The sequence below is a fragment of the Halichoerus grypus genome, chromosome 5 (genome assembly GCF_964656455.1).
Source record: "Halichoerus grypus chromosome 5, mHalGry1.hap1.1, whole genome shotgun sequence".
Taxonomy (NCBI): domain Eukaryota; kingdom Metazoa; phylum Chordata; class Mammalia; order Carnivora; family Phocidae; genus Halichoerus; species Halichoerus grypus.
In genome coordinates, this window is record NC_135716.1 from 117,504,097 (window position 1) to 117,523,193 (window position 19,097).

Genomic DNA, 19,097 nt, shown 5'->3' on the forward strand with positions numbered 1-19,097 from the left:
GGTACAGAATTAAATATATTATCAGAGAACATTAAAGGAATTCCAGAATGCCTAAGAACAGCATTAATTACTTTCAGATGTCTTGTCTTACAAAAATTGCAGGCTCCATTGTTGCCTTTTTATTAGATCCCTTGAAAGTAACTGTGCTGAAGGGTTAGTAAAGACAGCAGTATGTCTCTAGATGGGGTTACTTAAATTTTCTTGTTTTCCTTTTGGAATTTGATTCTATTAATGAGTACTTAATGATAGTAAGCAAACTTGCCTGTAATAGAAGATGACATCACCCATGATTGCCCATCATGAGATGCATTTCCAGTAAAAATTTTACTTCAAATGTAGTATGTTTGTGTTTTGATCAATTTTATACTAATAAAGTATTTTTAACATTAAAAGTATTAAGGTCATAGGTAGTAAAATTAATTTTTTAGCTTACATACACATTTTGTTACAGAAAAGTATAAATGGGTAATCAATAAAAGATTTTCAAACATAAATGCATTACTCAGGGTAAAATTCTTTGGAGAATTGGGAGTGGAAATACAAGTTCAAGAGGAAGAGGAAACCATATAAGATTTCTAATTATTAAGGAAGAGCTTGGAAAAAAAGGAAAAAAGAGAAGAGCATTTTAAATGGATGATAATCGGTATCAAATTGCTATGGTATTTAGATTTGAGTGAATTTACTTAAGAGTAAGGTAACATTTTCATTTTAAATCAGTATTTACACAATAAATTATGTTCTTTGCATCTATTTAAACTTGTGAGTAAAGATTTTAAATGAAAGTTTAGATAATCTATTTAAAAATATACAAAAGTGGGGCACCTGGGTGGCTCAGTCCATTAAGCGTCCAACTTTGGTTTTAGCTCAGGTCGTGACCTCAGAATTGTGAGACTGAGCCCCACAATGGGCTCATCCACGCTCAGTGCGGTGTCTGCTTGAGATTCTTTCCCCTCCCTCCCCCCTCCTCCTCTACTCCTCCCCTCACTGGCATGTGCATTCTCTCTTCTGTCACTCTCTTTCTCTCTCTCTCTCTCAAATAAAATCTTTAAAATATATATATACACAAAAGTATCATTGTTTTCCAAAACTATTTTAAGTTATATATAACCAAAAAAGTGTGAAGATCCTGAATAAGTTTTCCCAAACACACAAAAAAGTTTGCTGCAAGGGTGAGTTTAAAACAAGGTTAAATCTAGAGGCAAATAGGTATCTTTACGAAACAAAATAACTATTAATAACAACCTCTTATTGAGTGCCTCTACTGTTTCATAGGTGCTTTGGTTCATAGGTGCTTTGGTAAGCATTTGTATACATTATGATTATGTTACATTATACATGCATTATAAGTTTTACACATTATAATTGCATAGAGAGCCCTGACTGCAGCTTCGTAACCACCAAATGGTGGTACCTAGATCCAGACCTAGGCCTGCCTGTCTCCCAATGCATTAGTATGTTTTCTTCAATAGAGCACATGCCGTAAATGGACATAATGCGTGTTCTTAGATTATGTAAACCCAACCCCAGTTCTTTGTTACGCCTTTTTGGGATTGTTGATTATTTTTCAGAGTGAAAGCCATGATCAAGATGAGTACGTGCTCAAAATGGTATTAACCTTTGACCACATTTCAGATCTAGACCTTAGAACAAAGGAAGCAAGAGATCATTTGAAGACTAGAAAATGTTAAAATCAATCTGAAGAATGTCCATACATATGAAGGAAATACGTAGAGTGAGGTACTAAATATTTTTATCAGAGAAGACATATCCAGTGGGTTTTATGCGGGGAATTCTACTTAAAGCAGTTTTATGATAAGAACTGTAAACTTAGCTGTAGGGAAGCTGAAGCTCAGCCAGTTGGCAAAGCTGGGTTAGTATTTACAGGACAGATGCAAGCACAACTATTAAAGTTTCAGTAGTTGTGAACTTGAGAATTTTAATTTGAGAGGCTGTACTGAAGATCCAAAGTGATGTGATGGTCAGATTCTTACTAGATTGTAAGTCTACAGTTCCCATAGTGATCTCATTTCAAATATATACTATATTCATTACTAGTTACAGAAATTATGAGAAATATAAAGTGAGAGTTTTCTCTAAAAGCTTGGGAAATATATTTTATTTTTTTAAAGATTTTATTTGTTTATTTGTCAGAGAGAGAGAGAGAACAGGGAGAGCGTCAGGCAGAGGGAGAAGCAGGCTCCCCGCTGAGCAAGGAGCCTGATGTGGGACTCGATCCCAGGATCCTGGGATCATGACCTGAGCTGAAGGCAGACGCTTAACCAACTGAGCCACGCAGGTGTCCTGGGAAATATATTTTAATTCTCAATGTTAATGTACTAAATTTATACATTCTAGTTATACGGTAATTTGTAACCAACTTTATATACTCTTCGGTGGTAATAATGACATGATTAGTTGACATTTCTAAGTGATTTCAGGTATTTCATTTTAGCCAAAGAGGTTCAACCTCCTCCAGCCTTTCTCTTTAATTTTTTTATAAGTACCCAAACTATGAATTCTATGTATATTCCCATATCTACTTTCCACTTAGTCCTGTGGACACTAGCTTACTCCTGACTCTGTGTACCTTATACATATACTTTCTTCCTGAAAAGCCTTCATCCTTGACCTCTAGTGAATACCTAATAGTTCACCACTATTTTCCCAGAGCCTTGAACAGTGTCTGGTACAATGTAGACCCTCAGTAAATATGTATTGAGTGAGGAATAAGTGAACAAGCAAACAGTAGAGTGAAGGAATTCAAGATCTGCTTTCAGTAGCCCCAACCCTGCATCTCCTTGAATGACCCTGAGTAAGGTACTTAATTTCTCAGGGCTTCATTGCCCTCAGCTGGAAGACAAAAAAAAGACTAAATTCTTGCCATTTCTAAAGTGATATAATTCTGTGATGTAGTTAATTCATGAACTATTTAACGTTTAAGCAAAAGTTTCTCTGAGGAAACTGATCATATTTTGCAAAATGATACTTCCTAATAAAAATTGAAGATTAAGGGGCGCCTGGGTGGCTCATTTGGCTCAGGTCATGATCGCAGGGTCCTGGAATAGAGCCCTGTGTCAGGCTCCCTGCTCTGAGGAGAGCTGCTTCTCCCTCTGCCTGCCACTCCCCCTGCTTGTGCTCACTCTCTCTGCCAAATAAATAAGTAAATCTTAAAAAAAATTTTTTTGAAGATTAAGTCTGTAATCATACTCTTACAGTCAATTTAGTACCAAAAGAAATATGTTTTGTTGACAAGAGTAAGGCTAATTAAAATTCCCTATGTTAATTAGAAAGTCTTTGAAGGAGGAGGGCTTTTAAGAACCAGTTAAGTGGGAGAGGTAGCTAGGGTTAGCAAATGAAGTACCTAGATATTGAGTGTACTGTGCAGCCTGAAAGAATATGTGCAGGTGAGTAAGGAAGAAGAGAGAATGTTTTTTGAGTATCTACTTAGCTTTACATTTCTATCATAGCACTTGTCCCAATGAAATGTGGTAATTATTTCTTTGACTAGTACCCTCAGTAAACTGTGGGATTTATTTCTGTGAACTTCTGTTACCTAGCAGACCACCTGTATGTGGTAGATACTAAATAAATATTTGAGGAATTAATTGATGAATAAGTGTTTACATTTCCACATGCATTAATTGTAATGAAGTACGTACTATATCTCTACAAGATAGGAAAGTTAAGCTCAGAAATTGACCTACCCAAAAGAAACCAATTTATAGTTACAAAGCCAGGATTTGGACTTAGGTGTCTCTACAAGATATGCTTTTTCTACTAACTGGTCTCATCATACATCGTGAACTAGTTACAAAGCCAGGATTTGGACTTAGGTCTCTCTACAAGATAGGCTTTTTCTACTAACTAGTCTCATCATACATCATGAACATAATTCCTGACTAGTATGTCATTTCTCTCCTAGAGATGCTTTATTATAAAAAATCTTTGGAGTATAAAATCTTATTGGACAAGTGCCATTTTCATCTGTTAAATTCACTTATTAAATCTTTACAAGCTAGCCCTTGAATAGATAACTTTTCCGTCATTATACTGATGAAGAAAATGGAGTACCCTTGAGGAGTCACAGATCTTAAGGACCTTAAGATCCTTAAGGATCTTAAGATTGGAACCCAAGCCTCTGGATTTAAAAGTAATTGAGCTTCCAGTAAGGATCAGGAAAGACTGAACAAATGGCATCTAGAACAAGTAAGAGCCTTGTAAGGCTCTCCTTAAAGTTTTAAAATATGTAATTGGCCACTGTTTTACCACATCCCGTAGCTTTCATACCGTGGATAGACTAGAATCATTTACCACTGCAGTTATGAACTGTTGAGCTTTCCTTTTGAAAGAGGAGGCATATGTCTGTACTACCCAGCTCATGACTGGTGCCCCATATCAAGCACTTGTAGTCCTCATTTACATAGCTATATTAAAGTCCCAAAATAAAGTGCAGCAAATTATTAATTCAACTACTGTTGGCTTTTTTTTTTTTTAATATGAAAACTAGGAGAAATTAGGTAAGAAAAAAATTCAACTTTGGCAAGATCTGTTTCTAATATGACTTGGACTGTATGAATTGCAGAAATTGTGACATAGGAATATTATTTGGAGAAATTTTAAATAGTACCTTTTTCTTTTAAACAGAAGAATTTAAACTCTCTGACCCCTGTACTTAGTTTGGTTTTATATGTTTCAGTTTATGTATTTTCTTCTCCTACTCTGCGTCTTCTTTAACAATCTGGTTTCTTTCTTCCTTTTCATTTGGATTTTGAAAACCAGTTTGTTTCTCTAATCCATTTACTTTCTACTTTATTACATAAAGTTTAGTACTTTAAAGTTTCTATTATTTTCAAGGAATTTGATAAATGTGAATCTAAAACAATTAGTTTGCAGTTGATTCAAAAACCATAATTCAGTTACGCCAGGATGAGCCATACCTTAAAAACAGTTAACTATCAGATAACTGATTTATATTAAGGTTAATTTGGGGCTCCTGGCTGGCTCAGTCAGTAGAGCATGCGACTCTTCATCTCGGATCGTGAGTTCAAACCCCACGCTGGGCATAGAGCTTGCTTACATACATATATACATATATAGTAACTTTTTTAATAGCCAAAGATTCGACCTTGTACATTTGGAATCAGTTAGTTGCACTTTTAACTCAGAAATCTAGATTGAGAAATAAATGCAACGGTTAAGAACATAAGTTAAGTGCTATAAATATCACATAAATATCGAAACATGTAAGGGTGGGCGCCTTGGTGGCTCAGTCAGTTAAGAGTCTGCCTTTCCAGGTCATAATCCCAGAGTCCCCAGATCAGGCCCCACGTCGGGCTTCCTGCTCAGTGGGGAGTCTGGTTCTCCCCCTGCCTCTCACCCTGCTCTTATGCTCTCTCACTCACTCTCTCTCTCTCAAATAAATAAAATCTTAAAAAAAAAAAAAAGCCTTGTAGGGGCTCAGTCAGTTGAGTGTCTGCCTTCAGCTCAGGTCATGATCCCAGGGTCCTGGGATCAAGCCCTGCATCTGACTCTCTGCTCGGCCGGGAGCCTGCTTCTCCCTCTCCCTCTGCCTGCCACTCCCCCTGTTTGTACGCTCTCTCTCTCTCTCTGTTAAATAAATAAGATCCTTAAAAAATACATCAAAACTTGTAGAATTTTAAAGCTGGAGTCAACTTGGTGATCACCTCATCCAGTGACTTTATTTTTTAGTGGGAAAAGTTCTGTGGCCTAGGGACTACTATTAGATTATTAAGTTTGGAGAATATTCATATTTAGTTTCAATATTTTTTAGGAGGGGAAAGGGAAATGATCTAAGGAGTGTCAGTGATGGGAAATAAAGTGGTTTGTGACTTTTTAAAATTCTGTCTTCTTTTGAGTTAGGAGAAATTTTTTTAAAATCCTAATTTGCAAATAAAGTACAGGAAGAAGTTGAGAACTTGGGCAGTTTCTTTGAAAGTTAGTAACAGAGCCAAGATTAAAAACACACCCTTGACTATCAAGACAACTTTTATTTATATAATGTCAATCACTGTAACAGCTTTTTAGCCTACTGAGCCATGCTGCCCTTATAATGCCCCTGTGAAGCTGCCTGGAGCAGGGTCAGCTAGCAAGCCTGTGAGGGTGAGCAAGTGAAATAACAAGAGGAAATGTCTGAGAGGGTCCCTAAGGGTTAAAAAAAAAAAAAAAAAAAAGACAAATGTTGGTGTCTTAATTCTTCCAAACCTAAGTAGTTTGTCTTAGGGTAGTAGAGCCATTCTACTAATGGGAACTCCAGAGTCTGAGCAAATTTCAAACAGATAAAGCTGTCCCTTAGGATTCAGTAACTTAATGGCTTGCAAAAGAGCTAAGGCCTAAATGTTTTAGGCAGTGCCAAGCTGGACTCTACAACTTGCCTAAAGATAATAGAAATGGAAACATTCAAAGTACTTTTAGCCTCCTGGAAGGAAATGTGATCTAAAATAATAGTTTGAAAGTTGTAATTCTATATTTAAAATGTAAAATGCATAAAAAGGCAAATATGTGTTTCCGTGCTAACATAATAAGTGCCATTCTTTGTTACTCTGAAGAAGTCCAATGACTGTCCTGAACTAAAGTTCCTATCAGAATGTGTTTTATTTTAGGGGCGCCTGGGTGGCTCAGTTGGTTAAGCGACTGCCTTCGGCTCAGGTCATGATCCTGGAGTCCCGGGATCGAGTCCCGCATCGGGCTCCCTGCTCGGCAGGGAGTCTGCTTCTCCCTCTGACCCTCCTCCTTCTCATGCTCTCTGTCTCTCGTTCTCTCTCTCTCAAATAAATAAATAAAATCTTTTAAAAAAAAAAAAAAAAAAAAAAAGAATGTGTTTTATTTTAGGTAATTATACAGATGTAAAACTTTGTTCATGGCTTCAGTAACTGAGCTAGCAGTGTCTTTGTTCTATCATTTAAGCCCACAATAACTCTCTGAAGTGACACTGTCATTCTCCAGTTTCACGTGTAGAAACTAGGGATCAGAGAAGTAAAGTAACTTGTCCAGAATCACAGACCAGTAAGTGATGGACTTTAACTCACAGTGTTGGGCCCCAAACCCAAGCAGCCACTAAAAGTTGCTGCTTCATTTAACTACAAGTCACAAAATGTTACCCCATATGTGTTTGATGGCTTTTCTTTATAAACAGTTTGCATAATTTTCTTTTTACATTTACGGGCAAATTTTAATGGTAGACTAAGAGTAACCATTAGTAGTAGAAAAATAAAGAAATTCAGGATTTCAACTAAAAGATGATCTAGTGAAGTCCAACCTCTTTAACAGACTTGAAAGCTGAAGCCTAGAAGCTTACTGACACTCAGTACCAATATTGTTGTGATTAGAAGTTTGCAACATTTTAGGGTAAACACAAAATTCAGCGGTTCTAATGAAAACCATACAACATACCAGATTTTCATTGTATTTGAATACAGTATTTTAAAAATAATTCATTATAAGTTCTTATAAAGTTTTGCATCCTAAGTGCTTTGTTAAAGTAGAAAGAAGAGTAGAAGGGCCTGCTACGCACATAAAACAGGGACCAAAAATTTTTTTTAACTAAACAAGTAAGCATTGTAGTTTTAAGGTTGAAGTAATGTATAACTTATATGGTAATTTTTAAGTATCTAGATGTTCCTCTGCTGGGAACATATTTTATACTGTATCAGCAAGAGTATTAGGCTTCCAGTTACCATGTGGCTTTTGAAGAATTTTTTTTTTTTTTAATTCAACTTTGGAGATATAGAGAAACCTAATGAAGATTGAATATTATGAAAAGAAACAAATTACCTAAAATGTTAAGTCTACACTGAAAATTACCAAAAACTGAAATAAGTAGAAAACATTCCCTTATTTGTGAAATGTTTCTTAATAGAAGTCTTGTGATTCATTTAAATTCACAGAAGATAAGTTACTGCAAGTGTTTGTAGGATACTACTTGAAAATTTCTCATTTGAGAATTCAAGTCTTATTTTCTCCTAAGAAAAATTTGGTTATATCCATTTTATATTTTACTTTAAAAGTTAATCTTATACTTTGATATCTAATTCAATCTCATTTTTCTCTTATGTGTAATTACTGCTAACTTTAAAAAAAAAGACACTGCTTAATTCAAAGGGAAATAATGTTTAAAAGATGTGAAGCATTTAATCCTTGAATGCTGGAACCACTTTTAAAGTATTGTAAGAACATCTGTGTTACATTACACAGGGAAAAGAATGTATGCATTCCGTGGCCTATGGGCACTGGGGTGGCTGGTTTAGGAAAACTGAGTATTTTGCATTTCATGTTTTTTTCAACATAAAAAATTTTCTATGACTCTAAAATGAAGAATGGAATTCCAAGGGTAGGGAATGTAGTCAGGCAAACATAAGTCAAGTATAGTTGTTCTCTCACTTGTCACCTACTTCTGAAAAAGAAATCAGTTTCTATAGCAGGTTTGTCTTTTCATTTTGTTAAGCACTTTTTTCCCCTTATTTGAGAAGTATTCCATGGAACAAACTTACAGAGAGATCACTACACCAGGAGTTCTTCAGAAGTGCACTGCATGTCTCACTCAGCTACGAGTTACTGTGCAAATAATCTCTTACTAATTAGGAAATACCAAAGTTTGTAAGTGATTTACTCTTAACAAAATTACAGCAGATTCAAATATATTCCAGTGATAACCTCACTCTTGATCACTTGTATCCAGTATGCTTTCTTGAGTGGGAGGGAAAAGGATGGAGTTACAGCTCCATCAGGCTGGGTATCCCTTAGGATGTGTGTGTTGCATGTGAATATCATCTGTCATTGGTGGAAGAAAATAGAGATGGAAGTTGGAGAATTATGACTACACTGGTGGACATGTTCTCAACTTTTTCGTCTTTAATGTGACATGATATTAACATGCCAACACATACCCATATGCAACTCCTAATGAGCTAGATGAAATTCCACCCCTTTCTCTGCTATTCCAGAAAGCAAGCAAGGGGGAGAATGTTAGGGGAATGCATCTTTAATCAACTAAAAAAAAAAAAAAAGTGTTTTGTTTTGTTTTTTTTTTAAGTAATGACTTGAGAGTTTCATACCTTAAGGAACATTAGCATCTAATTACCTGTGACACATTTGACAGCTGTGTCATGACTGATAGACTCCATATTCCTTAAATTTTGTGTTTTAGGCTCATCCAGAAACTCATTGTTTTTTGTTTGTTTGTTTTTTATTTCAAAATAAAGGAAGGCCAAATTTAATTGTATGGCAATGTAAATTTCTGGAAACTATTTATAATTAGAATTAACTTTTTACAGAAGTATTTGTAAGCAGTTATTTTAACACCATATATTACTGAAAATTATCATGGGATAGTTTTTTGTTTTTCTTTTAAGGCTCAAACTAAATATATTTGAGGATTTGAGTTTTGACCTAGTCATTGCCTGATCCAGGAAGAATTCATGACACATCAAACCATAGATATTGTATAAAAGTTAGTCTTTATTCCTTGATCTGAAAATGACTTGTTCTCAAGCTTTTCTAATGTCAAATTATTTGATATGCTCTTTATTTAGCTTTAGAACGTGTATAATAATAGCACTTTTAACTGGTTTTTTTAGAGGCACTAAACTTACTATATTATAAGGAAATAACTATTGAATTAATGTCATTAACATTTAAAAATTTTTTAATGTAAGGGACTCTGATATATCTTATCAGTAACTTTGAATATTAAGGCTGTTTTTAATTTTTGTTTTGCTTTTTTTATTGTAAGGTATTATGAACTGGATCCTTACAGAAGTCTCCGTGACAATTTGAGGAACAAAGTGATCATTGAGTATCCAACATTACATGTGGTATTAAAAGAATCCAGTCATGACATGGAAGTTCTTCACCAAGGTAAATATAAATTTGTTCCTGTAATGCTTAGAATAACTCTAGTGAACCTGAGCAATTACACAACTGTGTTTATTTCTTTATATATTTGTTTTCCCATTGTATTTACCCACTTAACTGAATTTGCTCTATAGCTAGCTATAGTTAATGTAAAGAACCAAATGAATGAGCTGCTGATTCTGTCGTGTTTGAGAGCATGTAGCTTATAATATCAATTCAAAATGAAAGGGTAAGTTTGGCTATAAAACGACATTCTTTGCCTTATTGGAGTTCTACAGGTTTTTGTCTTTTTTAAAGCTAATAGCCTTTAAGTAACAGTCTGTCCAATATCAGATAAATTTACTCTCTAGTTAAAACTCTTTCTTTAGAGATTCCTAAAATGAGGGATTATAAAACATTTTTAGTATCTTACCTTATAGAAAGGGATAATGTTTAAAAGAATGTCATGTTTAAAATTTGGACTGTGTTTAGAATAAGCTAGTGACATTGACTTGACCTTTATCTCTTTTTTTTAAACACACTGGTTTTATTTTCCTTGATGTTTGTTTCTTTGGCTATATTCCTTGTCATTTTAGTGATTCTTTAAAAGTAGATACTTGTCCCTCTTTGGTGAGTAGTAGAATTGGAAGTATTAAAACTGGAAATGGTATATGTAAAAGTTTAGTATCTAAAATGACTTATCCATATTTGCAACTGCTGATTAGAGTAAGCTACTTGTGTTTCTGAATGCAAATTCTAGAGGATGAATAAAATTCAGAAATTACTTTTTAAAAGGGAGAGAGGTGACTCAACTCAAAACCATTAGATACCTCTTTCAGCTAAGAATAATAGTTACAGGCCAAGTTTCATTTTAACAGTCTCCAGATGGCCAGTGAATCCTTGGATTGGATTGAAATCTATTTTTTAAATAATATTACTTGAAACATGTGGTTTAGGTTTTATTATTACACCAGCAGTATAGGCTGAAATAGGCAGTAACCTTTGTTTTAAGGTGTTCTCTTACATGTATATAATAGGTTTTTTTCTTAGCAAAAGAGAAATTTTTTTTTCAAAGTGGCCAAAATTTTGTCAGCGTCACAATTTGAATCTAGAATTTTAGGTAGCAAACATGAAGTTTCTAGTAATCGGTTATGGGCCTCTAAATCGTTAGATTAATTATTGACTATATATTTTTCACAATTTGAGAATATCTGATTTTATTTTCTCAAATTATAAGAGTGTTATAAATGACCAATTTCACTTTTTTTTTTTTTTTAGCTGTGTAATACCTTACTTTTTCCTTAATATAATTCACATAGCTCTAAATGTTAGTTTCAGGGAAAGTTGTTTAGTAATGTGGGTTACTAGCCAGGGCAAACATGTCTGTGTAAATAAACAGAGCACACACAGCTCCTCTTTCACCTTGTTTAGGAATGCACACTGAATGAAGGCTTCCTGTAATGAAGCAAAATGAAAAGGCTATTTTTGTAGTGTACTTGGAACCTGATTAAGTAAAATTGGCTGTTTTTTGGTGGGTATATGATATTTGACTTATTTACAGGAAGACAAGTGACTCATGCTTTCAGGATAGAGGATCCTTTAGAGCTGCTGTGGCGAAAAACTTAATGAGGGTCTGACAGGATCTTAAGGACCATATCAGTGTTGTCACATCATAAATACACTTTAAAAATAATGCCAGGTGTTTTGTACGTGCATTTCTTTGTTTGAGCACTTCAGGGTATCTGTTTTTTTGTATATTCTCATAGCTTTGGATATTCCGCAGGGTGGTCCCTTAATGCAGGAGGAGGGTTATATAAGAACAGGGCATTTTCTTTGGAAAGCCTTGAAATTCCTTCTCTCTCCGGAGGCAAAAATGTTGGATTTTGATCTTGAGTTCATAGCACAAGGTGTCTCTCTTCTCGTTTGGGAAAAATGTGTTTCTGGGCTGGCATTCAGTAGGTTTCACACTTGATCATTGTTACAATGTTTGCTATAGTTGTAGATTGCCACAGTTTTTCAAAAGTCTGCCAGTATTGATGGGCAATAGGCAAGTTTTGTTTGTTTGCTTTTTGCTTTTTAAGGAATGTAAAAGATTGACTATAAAAGATTGAGCCATTAAGGTAGCCGACTAGATTGAAAATGTGGAGTGGTGATCACCCATCTTGCATCAGTCCAGTGGGAAGTGCTCAGAATGGTGTTACTTGCTTCACAGGTCCCTATTTGCCAAAGGTAGCTAGTAGATTTAGATGATTTAATAAGAGCTGCTGCTTTTCAGTCTTAAGAAAAAAAAAATTGAGTGCAGTAAAAGAAGAAAACAGGACAGTTCAGGAAGCAAAGAAAGAGAAGGGTTTCCCCCACACTGCAGTAGTACAAAGCTCCATTAATTTAAAAATATCAGCAAAATGTGTTTCTCTGTTGTTCTAAGATAACTCCAATAGAAAATGCCTCTGCCTTTTGAAAAGGAATCCAACCCAAAACTGATGACTTCAATTAGTGAAAATATATAACATAGGAGCTACTCATTCACCAGTCTCTTGTTGGGCCAATATATCCTTTCATCCATTCTCCCTCCCTCTCTCCTCCCCTCATTCTTCCTTACCCCCCTTTCTCTTCCTCTTTTTCACTGTGTGTGACATATTGGGGTGAGGAGATGGGGATGGATCTCAGGCACAAGAGCACACATGTAAACTTTACAGTGCAATAGGTGCTATAATAAAATGTGTATACATTGCAAAGAAAGCCAGAGGAGAAAAACTGACTTGTATTATCGTGGAGATACTTGAAGGACTGTGCTAGAGTTTATAAAATTCCACAAGGATCAGGACTGTATCTTGGATTGAACCTGTTTCAATCCTTTACTCATAAAAAAGGATTCAGTAAACATTGTGGTTGCTGGGACAATCTTAAATCTAGGTACCATCGACAAACCCCACGGAACTTGATAGTTGAATATGAGGCAAGATCTAGGTTTATGATTCTAGCATCAGCTCTCACTAAGCTGTGGGCCCTTGAGCATTTACTCTGCCTCTGAGCTTTATTTCCCTCATCTACACAATGGAAATAAAAGGCTATACGGCTGAAGCAAAGTAGTCTGTGTTTTAACCTTAATTTTCATAGTGTTTTAATATATTATTTCCTTTTAACTTCACTATGCAATGAAATAGAGCTGTTACTCTGGTTGACTTGCATTCATATTGATTCAGCAAACAGGCTACACTGGGAGGTTAGATATAAGGAGGAAAGATCTAGTCTCTCTCCTTAAGGAACTCTCAGTTTAGTAAGTGAATCATAGTCTTGCTTGCTCCAGTCAGGACAGCTCCTTTAAAGGAGCTCCATTTCTGCTCTAAGTTATATTTCCTATGAAAGGAAGGAGATGGCGATTAGTCTTCTCTGAGCCCACATTCACTCAACATACACTGACCCTCAATTTTAAGTTTAAAAAAAAAAAAATTATGGAAAAATATATTCCAACCACACTTGGCCAGCCTATGTGATAATAGTGATCTTTCCATTGGTACGAATATGGGATCATAACCACACTGTGAAGTGACCATTCCCAAGTCTTCCACAGAGTCAGGAAGGATGTTGCCTCACAAACTATAATTGCCACTTTCAGACTTCGTTTCTTTATTGTGGCCAGAACTGTATATCCCGGCCGCCTGGAACATGACATGGTTTGTCTGTCCCCATGAGCAGTGCTGTTGGTATGCATCAGAAGGGAGGAGAGAAGAAGGAAAAACAGAACAAGCTAAACAGAAACAGTATAAACACTTGACTGTATGTTTACTTATTTTTTTTCAGTGAAAAGTGAATCTCCCAAGAACATTGGCAATGAAAATTGAGCACTTCTTCTGGAGGAAGAAGGTGAAAATTCCCAGACAATTGCAGAGGACTGACTATGCATTGACTAGCTGTTGGATGACTGGGATATTGTCAGTGGGTGGTTGAAATTTTTTGTTTCTCTGAGAGTAATTAAACAATCTAAAAGTTTTTTTTAAAAGGTGTATTTTCTGGCCTCTTAGATTGACTTGTAAGGCCCTTATTCCTAGTAATAACCCCTTTTCTGCACCTGACCAGCATAGTGCTTATTTCAGTTAGGCCCAGGGTTTTAATATGCTTAATTCCAAGGCTGAAAACTCTTTTTGTTTAGTTTGATGCAAGACCAAACCCAAGAATCACCTGTGTCAGCCACAAAGCTGGCAGTCTCGTTGGTAGAACCTCACTAAACATAAAGGCTGTGTGACACACCAGGTAGGCACAGGAGGACTGACCCATCGTTCCCCATTCTTGCCTTTGGGGATTATTTGTAACTCACCCTCTTGAGATGACTGAGTGGGTCTTTTTTACTTGGGTAGCATCTAGTTCAGTGTCACATGTAAAGGATAAATAAATACTATTAACTATTACTTCTTATATTCAGTTCACAAAATCAATGGCTTCTCGTTGTTTGAACCATCAGTGCTCACAAATTTGGCTCTCCTTGTTTGCACAGTGAGCTGTGTCTTATTATGAATTCTGTGCCTTTCATCCCGTTCCCATTCCACTCTCCTCATTACCATACAGGGGTGTTGTGATGAGCAGTTTTATGCTGTTTTGAAACATCCAGCAATAACTAAAGAAAGAAACACTTGGAACTCTTCAAAGTGTTACTGGAATGTATATGTGCATTTATGTATATACATGGCTTAATTTATACCTTATGGCAGCTCTGTATACATTATGATCTCACATATTGAAATTAAAGTTTCCTAGTTTTATTGGAATTTATACAGTTATGAAATTGCAATATGGCTATAAAAGAGTAAAAGATTATTACATCTGTGTTGCATCTGTGTACTTAATGGTTAAGAAAACAATGATAAAATGGGACATTGGTGAATTCATTTTTAGTTTATAATTGGGATAAGTTTTAGACCAAAAAGAAGCCAGAGGCATTAATTAAAGAGGCTTGGGAAAAATAGAAATGAGAAGATGAGCATAGGAGAAACTTGTAGAACACAACTATGTGTAACCTGGAGGTCAAAACTGGAGAAGCGAATCCAAAGACAATAATGCCACAAAGACCCTTAGTATAAAAGTAATAGTGGAACTGTAATTCATAGAAAATAAGGTATTGCAATTTGAGAAATAGCTATACTTCCTAAAGCAGCTTCAGGAATCTTCCTCATACGTGAAAGGTTTGTGTGGAATTAGGTTTTTCACAGTATTTCTGGGGAGACAACTAAATGGGATTTCAAAGGATTCATATTTAATCTAAAAGTGAAATTTGTGGGCGCCTGGGTGGCTCAGTTGGTTAAGCGACTGCCTTCGGCTCAGGTCTTGATCCTGGAGTCCCGGGATCGAGTCCCGCATCGGGCTCCCTGCTCGGCAGGGGGTCTGCTTCTCCCTCTGCCCCTCCCCCCTCTCATGTGCTCTCTCTCTCTCATTCTCTCTGTCTCAAATAAATAAATAAAATCTTTAAAAAAAAAAAAAAAAAAGTGAAATTTGTTTTCTTGAAACAGGCAAGAAGTAGGATGAGTTGAATCAAATGTGTCACAGAACTGTTAGTGGGAAAAGTGGGATAAAGTACACACCAGGAGCATATGATCTGAATATCAGATGGAGAGCAGTTTCCTGATAGTGAAATCTGTTATGACATAGTCTCATTTCCAAGAAAAGTACTGAGTTCCATGTCTTCTAGAATTTAAATTGAAAACTGGACAACCAAAGGATTTATCCTATACTTTCCCCCCTGCCCTATACCTCCCCCGAAAGGGGGAAAACATCTGCATGATGCAGTGCATCTTTGCCATCCCTATAGTCTAGAATTCTATTAGATTTTTCAATTATAGACTGTTCCTTAGGAAAGAATTTAGCATAGTTCCCTTAAATATAACTATCAGCTCATTTGATTAATATACATATTTATTCCCACAGGATTTACAGTAAACATGTTTGAGTGAGTAACTGTGACAACTGCTTGGAGGGGGTGAAGTGGGAATAATTCACCAAGAGCCCTAGAAGTCCGTAGTAGTTAGACTTAATTTTTTTTTTTTTTTTTTGAGGCCCTCTCCGTTTGGATTCTTGATAAATTCGGATGAATAAACAAACTCCCTGACCCATGTTAAGTTCAACATCCTGCATTTTGTTCATGAATCACATTTTAAAAGGAGGAAAGCTTCACCTGGCCTTCTTTATTTTTTAAACAATGATTTCAGAGGCAAGGTAGGCCTTTCATAATTGCTAATTATTATATATGGGATTAATAGCTATAAATTACAGTAAACAAAGCTTGCACCTGTTCATATTATAAATAGGAGTTAAAGAGAGTTAGTATAATAGATATTTAAGATTCCAAAGTGTAGTTGAGCCAATTTGTTTCCCTGTAGCAAGTAGTGTGGTTCAGGTTTCACAGTGTGTAGTGGAATGTTAAACACCTAACTAATGCCAACCATTTTCTTATACATTTGGTTTAATTTGGTTGACATACACAGTGTGTTATACCTGATTTCATATTAGTCATTAAGTTTTAAGTAAAGATACCAGTCTGCTTTTATTTAATCATATACTACTGTGTTAAAATTTATTTTCAAGTAGATACTGTATTAACCAATCGTTCTTCAGTTGCAAGTAACAGAAACCCAACTCAGGCTAACATAAGCATGAATGGCAACTTATTGGCTCATATACGGGGAAGTCCAGGCGTGGCTTGGTCCAAACACCCTAGGAAGCCATCTTTCCATCTCTCATACTTAGCTCTGATTTGTGTTTTCCTGGGTTGGTTTTCTCTTTCAGGCCAACTTTCTCTTTGGGGAGGGAGGCAGTGAGGTGAGAATTGTAGATGGCAGCCATTGACAGTGTCAGTTTACATCATCATAAAGCATGGCAGCACGTTATACAAAATTTGGGAAAGAACTTTGATTTTGCCTACAATCAATCACATTCCATCCCTGAGCTGATCCAGAGAGGAGCTACCCCAGAGGAAGGAGAAATTATCAGAAAAAGGAAGAGGGTAGGGAACAGGAGAGGCAAGATGGTTACTGAGAATACAAAACTAACAGATGTTCGTTGTACCCTCTTTGAGTTTGAGTAGCAAGAGTCTTCTGATTTGAAATAACATAAGGAGTAAAATTCAAAACTAACCTGTAAACCCGCATTGGCTTTAACTAGAGATTTTAATTCCTACTTGATGCCATTGCTGCTTTGAGTTGCCATTATAGACTTTAAAAAAAAAATACTTTCCATTTGTGTTTGACATTTTGTTGCTGTTGGTTTCATCACATGCACACAGCACCAATCCGTTGCCATCACAGATTTGGAAACTTCCAGTTTCATCAACATTTGAGAAATTTTGATATTGAAATTAGAGTTGTACTGGAGGAAAATACTTTTAAAAATGAACACTACTTAAATAAAAATAGGCCCTTAAATAAATTTGGGGGGATCTTACTTCACTACAAAGTGTATTCTTTCAACTTTGGTCAGTGAAAGCTATCTAAAGTATGTGTGCGCATGTTCTTTAAAAAGAACTATAATGTAAACATTTCCCATATTGGAGTGTGGCAACTTCGCTCATTTTGAACTTCATAACTGAATGCATCCTTTGGCCTTTGATGAGCTACTACGCAAATCTATTGCCGGTTTTCTTTCTTGCTGAATAAAGTACCAAAACCCTTACCCTTTATGACTTGGCCCCAACCTCCTAGTTTTACAGCCTCCTCCCTTGGTGTCTCTCTCTCCCTTCCCTTCCTCCCTCCCCCACTTCCTCCCCTTTCTTTTTCCACCCTTTGCCTCAGTCACGAAACAACATAAAGGTTTTATGGACATTCCAGGTTTTTTCGCCCTTCTGTGCCTTTCTTCTGGTGCATTGTCTCTCCATGAACGCATTCTACCTATTCTCTGAGACCTGGCTTGAGCAGTAATAGTTGTGATCCCCGCATATAGAAGTCATAGTTAATGTTCACACTGGATGTGTCTCCTGATTGTCTGATGCTAATGCCATACTGGTTATTAAATGTGTTTAACATCATACTAATAATAAGAGTAATAGCTAACATGTATTAATAGCTTACAAAATACCAACCATTATTCCAAGCACTTTATGTACTTGGATCAACATTTAAGATTTCTCACAACAGTCTAGTGAAGTGGATGTGAGAGTAAAGCCCTGCAGTAAGTGGGGTATAAAACAAAAAATGCAGTAACGTGAAATGGGTTTGCATTGTTGCAGGCTGAAAGATAGGACAGGCTGCGTTGGTACAACTAACTGTCCAGGAATTCCAAGCAGCTGACCGTAGAGTCCCAAGTCCATTCTGTAGTTTGGTACCACATGGTGGCAGATGCCACTCAGGCTGAAATGTCGATGGGACAAATCTGAGTCAGTCCTGTATCTGACTTGTACTTCTAGGATAACAGCGTGAGTCCAGCAATCTCCTAGGTAGGTGATGCCTGTTTCATCATCCTTATCTGAAATTAACCCACCCCCTGCTTCCCCACTTCCTGAGACAGCCTGCCATTTCTTTCCCCAGCTTCACCTCCCCTCTCGTATTCCTCAGCTCCACCAAGAGTTAAGAATTTGAGCCCACCTGCCACTTGTGAACAGGGGTTAGGTGGGGAATGGAAATGGTCATGTTGGCAGCATCACTGACAGGATTTACCTTAAATCCATTTTACAGATGAAAAACCCAAGCATAGAGGTTAAAGCTTATTCTTAGGCCAAATTGCTAAATGGTAAATGATGGAGCTTGAATATTTTCCTTCTCTTGATTCCTCTCTGTACCTGGCATTATCTTTCTTCCTGTCTATATAATTATTGGTGAAATTCTTCTAGTCTTAAAGGGCCAAATCTATGGTTGATACTTGCATGAGAACGGAAGCACAGTTACTGGCATGACGTAAGCCCTCAGGGAAGATCGGGCGTTGAGATGAGGTGGGAGGAGTAGGAAACCTCTTTAGATCAAAAGATTTTATAAAAAGTTTTAATTTTTATAGATTGATCTCCTTCAATCTATGGCAAAACCCCTGACTGATAGGATAATATTAATAGCTAAAAACCCAGAACTTAGCATGATCTAGGCACCATTGTAAACATAACTATCAGTCACTGAATCCTCACAATCCTGTGAGATAGGTACTGCTGGGTTTCTTTGAACCTAAAATGTCATTAATGATACGATGTGTATTTTATGTAACACTAAGAAAGAAAAGATGGCTGCCAGTTACATTAATGACATAATGCTTTTTAAAAACTCAATTTAGACTGTTTATAC

The 19,097-nt window shown here is 36.2% G+C and overlaps 1 protein-coding gene and 1 long non-coding RNA gene across 3 annotated transcripts in view; one reads left to right on the top strand and one right to left on the bottom strand.

Annotated features, from left to right (window-relative positions):
- Window positions 1-14,670, top strand: part of ZNHIT6 (zinc finger HIT-type containing 6) — a 61,983-nt gene extending 47,313 nt beyond the window's left edge. The window contains exons 9-10 of the mRNA XM_078072805.1: window positions 9,749-9,873; window positions 13,651-14,670. Coding sequence (XP_077928931.1) covers window positions 9,749-9,873; window positions 13,651-13,691 — 166 coding nt within the window. The 3' untranslated portion in view covers window positions 13,692-14,670. The remainder of the gene's footprint in view (window positions 1-9,748; window positions 9,874-13,650) is intronic.
- Window positions 1-19,097, bottom strand: part of LOC144381909 (uncharacterized) — an 85,085-nt gene that overhangs the window by 43,774 nt on the left and 22,214 nt on the right. The window lies entirely within an intron of this gene.